At 45.4% G+C, this 13,021-nt stretch overlaps 1 protein-coding gene across 3 annotated transcripts in view; it reads left to right on the top strand.

The window, feature by feature from the left end:
• The first annotated feature begins 469 nt into the window (after window positions 1–469).
• LOC130379074 (calcium/calmodulin-dependent protein kinase type II delta 2 chain) overlaps window positions 470–13,021 on the top strand; it is a 42,034-nt gene continuing 29,482 nt past the window's right edge. For all 3 annotated transcript variants that reach the window (XM_056585665.1, XM_056585663.1, XM_056585664.1), the window contains exons 1-2: window positions 470–847; window positions 3,790–3,884. In XM_056585665.1, coding sequence (XP_056441640.1) covers window positions 786–847; window positions 3,790–3,884 — 157 coding nt within the window. In that variant the 5' untranslated portion in view covers window positions 470–785. The remainder of the gene's footprint in view (window positions 848–3,789; window positions 3,885–13,021) is intronic.

The raw sequence follows: 13,021 nt of genomic DNA on the forward strand, positions 1-13,021 counted from the left end.
CTGATCCAACCTGGCATTCAGTGTTAAGGAGATGCCTTATTAATACGATGAATGTGGTTTCTAGGACAATCTTCACTGACACAAAACCAACAAATAAACTGACATACATAGACATTTCTTAGCTTGTTTAATCCAAAGCGAGTGCCACTACAATTTAAGTTAAAAACCAAAACAAACCACGCAATAACGGGATACCAATCTTCAAATAGAACCGGACAATGATTGCCTATAATATACCTATATATATATATATATATATATATATATATATAAAAAAAAAAGAACTATTACAATAGGTTGCTCGCCGTTTCACCGGATCTTGACATCTTAATAATAATGATAATGATAAGATTAATAAGAATCCTAATATTATAATGTGGAGGAGGCTTCCAGAGGGGGCGGGGCCTGTCTCGCAGCAAGGGTGAGATGCGGCGGTGCGGCGTCTGATGAGCGCACAGAGACTAGTCGAGCTTCTGGGATGTACATACGATAGATATGGAAATGAACCAAATACTACGCGACTGATCTGTGACAAATCACCGCATGTGAAGACAAAACCCCATACACGGCAGAACACTGGAAATCCTCTGTCCGGCTAGAAGCCATAAAACCGACACCTCTTCCCTCAACATCATCTTGCCAAGTACTCCTGTCAATGCGATTTAGCTTTGCATGAATCCCTCCGTTCTGGCTTGCAGGTTCAGGACAAATCGGGCGGCGTTGAAGAAGGGGATTCTGTGAGCACCTTAAACGCGTCTCCGAGCACCCCGAGCTTTGCTATCAGGATGGCATTAACGATCTGCACAAGATTTACTGATGAATATCAGCTCTTCGAGGAACTGGGAAAGTAAGCACGCATGATTTTTTGTGTTTTTATTTTATTTGCATCATTAGGGCATCATCGATATTGTAGGAAATGTCATCCGGTTATGTAATAGATTGCCTTGGATTAGGACCCGGAATCCGCGATGTTGTAAGAACAGGTGCTGCTGTAAGAACAGGTTCGTGTCCGACATGTTCGCTGGTTTAATCATGGAGCACACAATGCAAATTATATGAATATGCCACATTTCGATGGATCAATAGATGGTTATCGGTAGGCCTACTGAAGCCGATTGAGTCGAAGGCCAGTCCTTTATTGTCGACGACCTTGCTCCTATAAATATTGCTTAACCAGGCCTATATCTATTTGATTGTTGGGGATCGAACGGATTTGGAGACAGAATCCACGACAGGCCTGTGGCATAATGCAAGCTGCAGCCTTGAGGGCCACCCGAGTGCTTCCATAATGTAAATTGAGAATGAGTACGGATGCATCTGGCTGTGTGAAACGCTGAGGTGTTGGACCCTGCGACAGAAATACACATAAGGTAGTCCTACTAGGCCTAATGCGACAGCAAACCTTGCAGTTGGAGATTACAGATTCCACTGCCGACCACCGATTTGCGGTTAATTATCACAGGCACAGGCATTCCTAACCCTGAGCGACAGAGAGAGAGGGAGGGTAATGGTGGTGGTGGTGGTGGCGGTGGCGGTGGTGGTGGTGGTGAGGGAGCCTGACCTGCAGTCTATTTACCACCCTATGGTCAGAGTAAGCCTGCAGCTCCCTGACTTTCAGTTAATGCAAAAAGACACCCACTCCTCAGTTATAGTGCATACAGTAATATACAAGTACAAGTTGGGAGCTTGAAGTTCTGGAGGCCTTGTTGCAGTGAGGATGGGTGAGAGGTTTGGTCTCCCTCAAGCATACATTTGTCTTGTCGGTGTATTATATTGCTTAAGTATTGCTGTGGTTTTTGCGCAGCCATATTACCACACATGAAGTTGAACAAATGTCTCATGTACTGATCACTATTAATAAACATTTATTTTTATATTTGTGACTAAACATAAACTGGGTGAACTGAATGTATAAATGTAAAGATGAAAATAAGTCAATTTAGACAATATTGTTATCTAAGGAGAGGATAATGCTGTCTGAAACTATTCATGAATTGGATTTCGATTTTATAAAAAATACTTTTGTTATTCACATTTCTTTCCTGCAACATGGTCACGGTGAGAATGTACTTCTGGGATAGATACCGAAAAACAATGCTGGTCTATCATTTCATATTTATATTTTAAACAAACTTTTTAATAACAGTCCTGTTATCGTTTTTGTTACACAAAATTGCACGAAAACTACAATCAAATGTACTTTTCTCTGTCTTATCGATCAATCCTACACCATGATCCGACCAGTCCACTTTAAATGCAGGAAGTTATTTCACTGTTTCTCATACACACAGAGAGAAGTGAAGGATAAACGGGGCCAGGAACGCAGTCCAGTTAGCAAATACCCTAGTTGGGTCAGTGGCTTGCCCTGCGCTGCCGTCAGCCATAAGGACACTGTCCTACAGCATATGAATCTTATGTAATGCTCCACGGGAACATCTCCCCCAAATCCCTTTACATTAGAGCTAAGTTGGAACAGTATGCTGCTAAAGCGTGTTTAGTAATGCTCAGTAAAAGCTTCAGGAATTTATTATTATCAATTGGAAGAACACAGCTGTGGTGTGCATCTTATCTCACGTTTGGACATGAATACACACATTTACGCACTGAAGTGATATGATAAAGATAGGGAGAGTGCATAGACTATCATCACAACCTTACACTGCACATCCCACGAAGGGACAGCACATTCTATCTCGTATAAATAACATAGTGAGTGAATAAATAAAACCAGTTATCCATTCCCAGTGTAGCATGCTCAGGGATTCTTCAAACTCTGTCAGGTGGATCATCCAGTGTGACTTTATTTGACTGCATACCTGGCAACTCTCCGCAACATCTGACACCCTGCCATCCCAAATCCACATTGAGGGGACCAAAGCGCTGTAGTACCCTACACGGCCACATACCCCGCTTTGACAAAGTTCCATAGGCAGGCATGGTAGCATGCGTTCATCTATCCAACATTTATGATATTGTGCTTCAACATAATTTAAAAAAACGTGATTTTAGAGAAAAGCCATCAGGGAGAAAAAAAACAGAGTAAAGCGGGAACAGCAGAGCAGGAACGGCAGAGCGGCAAGCATCTGGACGGGGTAAGAGCTGCATTGAGTTGCTGGATGGCCGTGTTCGCAGATGTAGCGCATTGCTCCTCTCTCAAACATAGCTGACCCAGTTTCACATGGCTGAGGCCCAGCCTCATACATGTGTTGCACACCCTGGATCTACATGAATGCCACAGATGATAAGGCACCCTGGCCCTGAACACATAAACCCTGCGTTAATTAATTCAGCCTCTTGGTCATGGTGGGCGCCGTTCCTGTGCTGTTGTGTACAGAGGGGTGTTGAGGTGTATTTGTGTGTTTGTGATTTCATGCCTCAATAAATCTTTCTCGATTTGATATTCTTTTACAAATACGAGTGACTGAGACATGGTAGCAAAGGCTTTTCCTTGTGTCTTCCATTGAAACATAACGCCCAGTGAATGGCAAGCAAACATGTGCTCGTACGGAGACGTGCCATCTGAATGGCAGAAGGAGAGCAGCTAAGCCGTGATGCAATATCATAATATACTATCATAAACCAAATTGTTTTTCAGAAGGATGAATGGTTGGCGTTGGGGACTTCCAAAACCCTGACTGTCATCAGGATAACATTTCATCGCATCCATTTGACTTGAAACTGGATGTTGAGGCTACAGGAGTGTTGAAAACAAAGTGTTCCTGTCAGAATGCTCTATAGGCCAGTTAACAAGTATGTGTGTGTGTGTGTGTGTGTGTGTGTGTTTTTTAGGGGAGCTTTCTCTGTGGTCAGAAGGTGCGTGAAGATCTCCTCTGGACAGGAGTTTGCTGCCAAAATAATCAACACCAAGAAGCTTTCTGCCAGAGGTCGGTACCACACACAGGCATGCACACGCAGACACACTCTCACACACACACACACACACACACACACACACACACACTCACACACACACACACACACACACACACACACACACACACACACACACACACACACACACACACACACACACACACACACACACACACACACACACACACACACACACACACTCACATACACACAAGCACACAAGCACACACACACACACACACACACGTGCAGGCCAACATGTGCCAAGTGACATTGAGTCACGTGAGGATGAGCTGTGAACATTACTGCCCCCAGGAATAGGCTCTGGGGATGAGAGAGTGAGAGAGTGAGATAGTGAGACGGTGTGAGAGAGAGAGAGAGAGAGAGAGAGAGAGAGAGAGAGAGAGATGGACGGATAGAGTTAGATGGTGAGCAAAGAGAGGGAGAGATACAGGTCAGATACATGGGAATCGATAGCATGTAACAGCATAGGAGGGTTAGGGTTGGAAAGAAAGAAAACCAATCATTTGACAGACAGAGTTTCTTCATTTATATCTGAGTATGGATGTGTCTGTTTATTTCACTCAATGTGTCCGATAATACTAGGAAACCTCTTGGTTGGTTTTCTCATTTTCTATATCAATCTGTCTTTAAGTCTTTAAGATCATAGCTATTTTCACTGTGCCAATGATGTGTCTGTCAAATTTGAATGAATACACACATATATATATATATATATATATGGAAGCAGGTTGGCTTTGTGAATATATTTGTCTGTGCATATGTTTAAGCGGGCATGCATTTGTCTGTGTGTGAGTGGGTGTGTACATTGGCGTGTGAGGTTATATCTGTGCGCGTGCATGCTTATTTTCTTATTGATTCAGGACACTGGCTGGTCTTGTTGTCCCGTGGGCAAATCTCTTGCAAAGCCGACCCAGTTCTTTCAGATCCGTCACAGTAATTGTAGCCCCTGGCCTGGTTGCCTCAGGCTTGGGACACGTGTGCACGAACACACACACACACACACACACACACACACACACACACACACACACGCACACACACACACACACACACACACACACACACACACACACACACACACACACACACACACACACACACACACACACACACACACACACACACACACACACAAACGCATGCATTCACACATGAACCTACAGCCCCCACACACACGCGCACACACACACGGACACACTCACCCATGTCCCACACGCAGACACCCGTCACGCAAACACAAATGCACACACACATACATACAAACATTCTGAGATGCTCCGACACACAAACCAGCATATGTACAACTCTCAGCAAGTCCAAGGAGTCAAGGTTTGGCCACTTGACTCTTAGTGATTTGAGTTCCTAGATATCAGTCTCTGTCTATTGCGATACAATCACTTTCGATATCATGTAGGCCATCGGCAGCCGCTTGGGGAAAGTGCTCCAACAAGCATTTGCATTTGTGTAGGTTTATGATGTGAGGACGCAATTAAGTAGTCAAGCTGACAAGTGCAAACACGTAAGGGGCTCATACAACTGTAAAGGAGGGGCATAGAAACTCAAAACTTTAAGTGGCAGCATAAATATGATTATTGACGTTAACAAGCAGGAACACAAAAACGTGGCGCTGCTTATTATCCAAACACTGCGTCGCCTCTCATACCAAATCTGTCATCAAGCACAACATTTAAAGAGAGGCAGGGAGACAGGGAGGTGCCAAAGGGAAGTGGAGATGTTGGCATTCCCTCTTTTTAATAAAAGAAAGCGTGTGGTTTGGCCCAGTGCGGGTGTACATATTACCCTTGCGAGGTGTTCTTTTTGTCAGGTACCAGCATCCATTCTTTGTGGAACGATTCACCCTAAGCCAGCCCAAAGATATATCCTTCCTCTCTTTTTGTTCTACCCATCACATCTTGTTTCTTGCCCCCCCTCCCAGCTCACATCCAGTCCCCCGCGTAACCTTTACATGCCTCCCTCCTCCGCTGGTAGCGCTCCGCCCCTTCTCCCCTCTCTGGAGGGTCTCCTTTGTCCATTTTGCTTTGCAGGCTGTGAGATCGAACGGCTTCCATCCTACTCACACAAACCTCAAACTGCCCTCTCCCTCCCCCCCCCCCCCCTCCTCGCATCACACATCCCCCTCACTGTATCCCTGGAGTCTGCCCCCCATCCCCGCTCTCCATACCTCCACCACGACCATCAGCGCAGTCTATCCCTCTCTCACTTCTGACCTTGTCCGCGCTGAGAGGACATTACAACAGGACTGCAGCTACTGTTTTGTTTTTTGTTTTGATGCTCATTCTTTCATCTTCTTTCTTTTGGTGGATCAATGACTCATAGAACAATATCCATAATGCTAGAGGCACATTACGTTAAGTTAGCACAGCGCTGTGATTTCTTCAAATGGCTCTATGTTTCTGACAAGCGGCCAAGAGATGCTAACGTATTGTTTTTAGAATGACCCGAAATAGAGGAAAGCAACTGTTTGAATTTCTGATGCTATAAGCAGCCAATATTATGATTACTTTTTGACCTAATACATTCTTAGATTGATTCATCGATTGTCAGAATTTGTACTGATCAATTATCTATCAGATTTGCCTTTTAACCTATTTGTGTCAATATTCCTGCCATCTCTCTGGAGTTTCAAGCTTCAGATACACTGAGGTGCTCAAACCTGTGTCAAACATCTCCTGGGCAAACAATTGCTTGACTTTCGATAGAAAGATGTCTCTCTTCATCTATATGGTCACAGAAGTTGTGATTTAACCGTCCCCTTGCTCTCCTTCCTTGGCCTCTTCCCTCCCCGTCAATGCATCACTTGGGTGGTAATAGACTCCTCAGCAACGGGGGATCTGTGTCTCACCCCGTTGCATGCAGGGATAGATTTTCCCTACAAATACTGCAAGGGGTTATCTCATTGCACAAGCTTGTGCACATTGCTCGCACACACGAGTGTGCATGCACACACGAGGGCGCACGCACACACAGGCATTTATGGGACACACACACATACACACACACACACAAACGCAAACAAACATACATCCACCCGTATACACACACAAACACATGCGCTTTCTCTTTCCTTCCTCTTTCCCTGCCTCGTTCTGGCTTCTTTTCATCTCTCCATCTGTCGCTCCTTTTGCTCCCCTCATGCGTGGGTGGATGCAGGGTGGGGGTGGGGCATGGAGGTCTTCCATTCCAGGCATGCTGCTCCGTCAGATATGGTCTTAGCCTCTTTCCGCGATAAGCCCTGGAATTGCAATGCTGATTCCCTGCTCTTCGGCAAGATCATGACCCTCCACAGATCCCCCCATCTCCCTCTGCTGCACAGAGAGACACAAACAAATACCTACACACACAGCACCCCCCCCCCCCCCCCAAACACACACACACACACACACACATACACACACACACACACACACACACACACACACACACACACACACACACACACACACACACACACACACACACACACACACACACACACACACACACACACAAACACAGTCACTCATACAGCGTGTGACATTGTTATGTCTATTTCGATGCACGACTGAATGTTAAGAAGCAGACATGTGCGGGGTAGTACTGAGTACGGTCACTGTGCGGAGTGCTTATAGGTTAACGCTTTGAGAGTTTGATGAGGGGTGTAGGGGGCTGGGGGGGGGGCTGGGGGGTGTTGTCAGGGCATTGCAATCCCGCATTTAGCAATCCTGATTATGCAGGATTTCATTAACAGCCGTCAGTGATTGAGATAAACTGAGGCCTAGTAGACAGACAGACAGACAGACAGACAGACAGACAGACAGACAGACAGACAGACAGACAGACAGACAGACAGACAGACAGACAGACAGACAGACAGACAGACAGACAGACAGACAGACAGACAGACAGACAGACAGACAGACAGACAGACAGATAGTGTGGGTGCTTGTGTGTATGTGCCTGGGCATGTGTGTGTGCGCATGTTTGTTACCATTGGGGGAGGGGCGCTGGTGCATGTAAGTATTTCTCTCAGCAGTTGAATATTTGCCCTCTCCACCCCCTATGCAAGTGTCAGTGTGCTGTCACTGTGACTCTGTTTGCTAGCCATCTTTGTCACTTTGCATTTCTCTATGCCAGCCTGGTTTGTTTGGCTCTCTGTGCTTGTTTAAGTGTGCATTTTGAGGGCAGGTTTTTTGTGTGGGTGGTTTAGCACATTTGTGCTTATCTGCGTCTGTGTGCCGTCTGTGTTTGTGTTTTATTCAACCTTTATTTAATCTGGAGTGCATAACAATGGTATACATATATTTTTTTGTAATCCATTTCAAAGGAAAATGGTCGCTCATTGGAAATGGTTAAGTGTCTTTTCGTGTCACCATGGTTCCTGGCTTAGTTCTGCTTTATTCATGATTCTGGAAGTAAGATATTGGACAGTTCCTATGGTAACGGGGCAGGCTGTTGTTTTAAGATACCTTATCTGAAGGAGTCATGGTAACAGAGATGCTGAAACCTAAACTAACAAGAGAGGCTAAATCTAAATGGGGTGTGTGTGCGTGCATTTATGTGTGTATTTGTTTGTGCATGTGTTTGTGTCTGCATGCCTGTGTTTTTGTTCCTGTGTGGGAAGATAAACTCATTCAGTGAACATTCATAGCTCTTGTCTGCCCTTCCTCCTCCCTTTCCTATTGCGTTGTTTTGTGCTGACCTTGTAATTTTTTCTCTCACCTTGGCCTTTTCTTGTCTGTCTCTGAAGGCAATCTCTTGTCTCTCTCTTTAAAGGCCTTGACTTGTCTCTATCTGGAGGCCCTTGCCTTGTCTCTCTGAAGGCCTTGTCTTTGTCTCTCTCTGAAGGCCTTGTCTCTCTCCGAAGGCCTTGTCTTGTCTCTCTGAAGGCCTTGTCTCTCTCTGAAGGCCTTGTCTTGTCTCTCTGAAGGAATAGTCTTGTCTCTCTCTGAAGGCCTCGTCTCTCTCTGAAGGCCTTGGCTTGTCTCTCTCTGAAGGGCTTGTCTTGTATCTCTTAAGGGATAGTCTTGTCTCTCTGAAAGGCCTTGTCTCTCTCTGAAGGTCTTGTATAGTATATCTTTGAAGGCCTTGTCTCTCTCTGAAGGACTTGTCTTGTCTCTCTGAAGGAATAGTCTTGTCTCTCTCTGAAAGCCTTGCCTCTCTGAAGGCCTTGTCTCTCTCTGAAGTCCTTGGCTTGTCTCTCTCTGAAGGCCTTGTCTTGTCTCTCTCTGATGGTCTTGTCTCTCTGAAGGTCTTGTCTCTCGTTGAAGGCCTTGTCTCTCTGAAGGCAGGGCAGTGGGAGGGGAGAGAGAAGTGGGACTGCTGAAAAGAGAAACGGAGCGATGGATTGATGGGAGGAGGGAGTGAAGGAAAAAGAAGTGGGGATAGATAAATCACATGACACACACTGTGTAGCTCTGGGCTATAAATAAACGTTGGTCACTCACTTACTCACTCACTCTCCTCGCCTAGACACACACACAAACACAAACACACACACACACACACACACACACACACACACACACACACACACACACACACACACACACACACACACACACACACACACACACACACACACACACACACACAGCGACCCACCCACACACAAATGCAAGATGTTTTTTCTCCTCCTCGATATGCTAACCTACCTTGCCAACCAAACGGCTTATTAGTGCACGCCATCCTTCACGAATATGTCTGTAGGTGAGTGTGCGTGTGTGTCTGCGCACGTGTGCTGTGTGTTTCATTCTGTATGTGTGTGTGTGTGTGTGTGTGTGTGTGTGTGTGTGTGTGTGCGTGCATGCGTGCGTACGGTTTATAAAAAGTAAAGTCAGACTAACTAGGGCATTGTACCTTGCAGAGGAAGCTAGGGCATTCTTAATTAGAGAGCATACTCTCATTCTTCGCTCCTCTCCCTCTCCCTCTCATGTATCCTCACCGTGTGCTTGAGCTCTCTTCAACCTTTTTTCTCCCTAGCCCTGTCTTCTGCTTGTCCTTCTTCTTGTCAGCTCATCATGTCAATTGATTCGACTTACCCTTTAACTCCACATCATCCTCTTTGTACCCCCCCCCCCCCGCTCTCTCTCTGTCTTCCTGTTGCCTGCTTCTTCAGCCCGGCGGTCTGTGCATTCCTCATTTCTTCATTGTCCAGCCTGTGTTTGAAGGTTATGAAGGTTGTCTCTAGACAGCTGCCCATTGATGTCTTATCTCCGTGTTGAGGATTTTAACAGAAAACAACATGTTCAATAAATAAAATCAGAGTTGTAATAAGTACTGCCTATTTTTTGTGGCTGATTCAGACAACAGGTTCAGACAAACCACAAAATGTGTGAGATATGGAAAGAGAGAGAGAGAGAGAGAGAGAGAGAGAGAGAGAGAGAGAGAGAGAGAGAGAGAGAGAGAGAGAGAGAGAGAGAGAGAGAGAGAGAGAGAGAGAGAGAGAGAGAGAGAGAGAGAGAGAGATGGAGAGAAGAGGGATAGAGATGGGGGGGAGAGAGAGAGAGAGAGAGAGAGAGAGAGAGAGAGAGAGAGAGAGAGAGAGAGAGAGAGAGAGAGAGAGAGAGAGACTCAGAGAGAGAGAGACAGAGAGAGACACAGAGAGAGACGCAGAGAGATACACAGAGTGAGACAGAGGGAGAGAGAGAGAGAGATGGGGCTGGAGACAGAGAGGGAAAGGGAGAGAGATGGAGAGAGAGAGAGAGGTGGAGAGAGAGAGAGACAGAGACAGAGAGAGACAGAAACACAGAGAGCGAGAGAGAGAGAGAGAGATGGGGCTGGAGACAGAGAAGGAAAGGGAGAGAGACAGAGAGAGAGAGACAGAGATAGAGATCAAGAGAGAGAGAGAGAGAGACATAGAGAGAGAGAGAGAGAGAGAGAGAGAGAGAGAGAGAGAGAGAGAGAGAGAGAGAGAGAGAGAGAGACAGACAGAGACAGAGACAGAGAGAGAGATGGGGCTGGAGAGAGAGAGGGAAAGGGAGAGAGAGGAGAGAGAGAGAGCGAGAGAGAGAGAGAGAGAGAGAGAGAGAGAGAGAGAGAGAGAGAGAGAGAGAGAGAGAGAGAGAGAGAGAGAGAGAGAGAGAGAGAGAGAGATGCAGAGAGAGAGAGGGTGCTTGTGATAAATGTGAGTTTTTTTGTCCTTGAAACCCTTGTGATACACACTGGGGAGGAGAATCTTTAGTTTCCTCTGAAAGCCTGAGAGTGAGACCGGAATGGAAATGAGAACAAGGAGAGACAGTAGAATGAGAATAGAGTGACAGAGAGCGAGGTGGCGATTAATGGATTTGTTGGGGTGATTGATGATAGATTGAAATAAATTATAAAGTGCAACATGTGTGCAATATTTTTCATTCCATTTCAACGTGGAAATACAACATTTCAGTCACAGTTTCTTCTGTAATTCAGATGATTTAGCAGCTCAAGGGCGTTCACGTTAGCTGAATAAATATTTACCAAGGTGATTCTGTGGGACTTGGATGCGTCAGTGTGAGAACCAAACATGACCACTACGGGAGAAAAATGTCTATTAATGCCTTCAAATGTTACTAAGAACAAAACCGGATCCCACTTCCCCAGAAATAGCACGTACATACCCCATAAACTAGCCACAGTGTGCACATATGTGTAGGTGCTTGTGCTGTACATGTGGCCCATCCCTCTGGACCTGTATGCTTGTTTTCTGTATTTATTGCTGCTCTGCCCTCCAGAACTATTGACACCATGTGTGTGACGCAAGCGGAAGACTTCTTTCTCCTCCAAGAAAAGACAAGGAATATTTGGGAGCCTCAGACCTCTGATGTTTGTGGAACAGACAGAGTCCAGGTCATGGGCCCGGGCGTCACCGCTCTTTCCTAGGGCAGTGGACTGTGCATTCTTGAATGATGATCCTTAGAACCGGGGGGTCTGACAGGGTCTGACAGGGTTCTGCAGGGTTCTACAGGGGCAGAAGCAAGGAGGGAAATGTACGGCGGAGAACCACTGGCAGAGGATGTTACATTCACACCGCTACATCTTTTTAATGAAAGGAGTTAATTAAATTTATTTTTAGGTGTGGTGTAAATCTCAATGTAAACTATGACATGAGTCTGGGCCTGTGCTACTGAAACAATATCTGCTGAGCATATTAATCTCAGTTACTGACTTTCTGTATTTTCTGTCTCTCTGCTTTGAGTTGATCCCTTTTGCTTCTGTGTCATTATTTTCGCCTGCCTTTCCTTTTAATTCCTGCTATTCGTTTGGTCCGAATTGATCCATAACTGCCCAATATCCATAATTTTTATGCATGAACCCATGAACCCAAGCAGGAGTTGGTTGTTTTAGACTTCTGCCAACCAATGTAAAACATTCAGCACAGTCAATTGTTTTTCCCCAATAAACTATTTTTCATGCTTTTTGTTCTATTTCCTGTTTACTAAGGAGGATAGCTTTTGTGGTGTTACTGTAACAGCACTTCGGACTCAAATTACGCTAAAAACACTTCTTACATTTATTAAACACGTAGAGATATACTTACACTATTTCATTCATCTCATGGTCTTGGTGAGGGTGTATATTTGCAAACAAATGACAGACTTTGACCATATGTTATGTATGTGCCATGCAAATTGCAGACAGGGGACAGGTTGACCATAGATACAAAACCAACCTTGCACAAAAGTCTAATGGCGCAACGCATTTAATGAAAGAAAGTTTACCTTATACTCATTGCTCTGCAGAAGGCAAAGACACACACACACACACACACACACACACACACACATACACACACACACACACACACACACACACACACACACACACACACACACACACACACACACACACACACACACACACACACACAGATCATCCTCTGCTGCAGTGCGGTTGCAGACCCCATATACTTGAAACTGACGGGCATAGAGAGAGCGAGAGAGAGAGAGAGAGAGAGAGAGAGAGAGAGAGAGAGAGAGAGAGAGAGAGAGAGAGGCACAGAGAGAGACAGAGAGGTGACATGTAACCATGGTGGAGTGGTTTGGACTGTCTTAAAATGACCTATAGAGGGAAGGGGAAGGTTCCAAGGCACTTGCATTTGGCCATAGGGAGCTAAATGAGCTATATTACACAGTTGAACCGCAACATACAA

This window comes from Gadus chalcogrammus, chromosome 3, assembly GCF_026213295.1.
Source record: "Gadus chalcogrammus isolate NIFS_2021 chromosome 3, NIFS_Gcha_1.0, whole genome shotgun sequence".
Taxonomy (NCBI): domain Eukaryota; kingdom Metazoa; phylum Chordata; class Actinopteri; order Gadiformes; family Gadidae; genus Gadus; species Gadus chalcogrammus.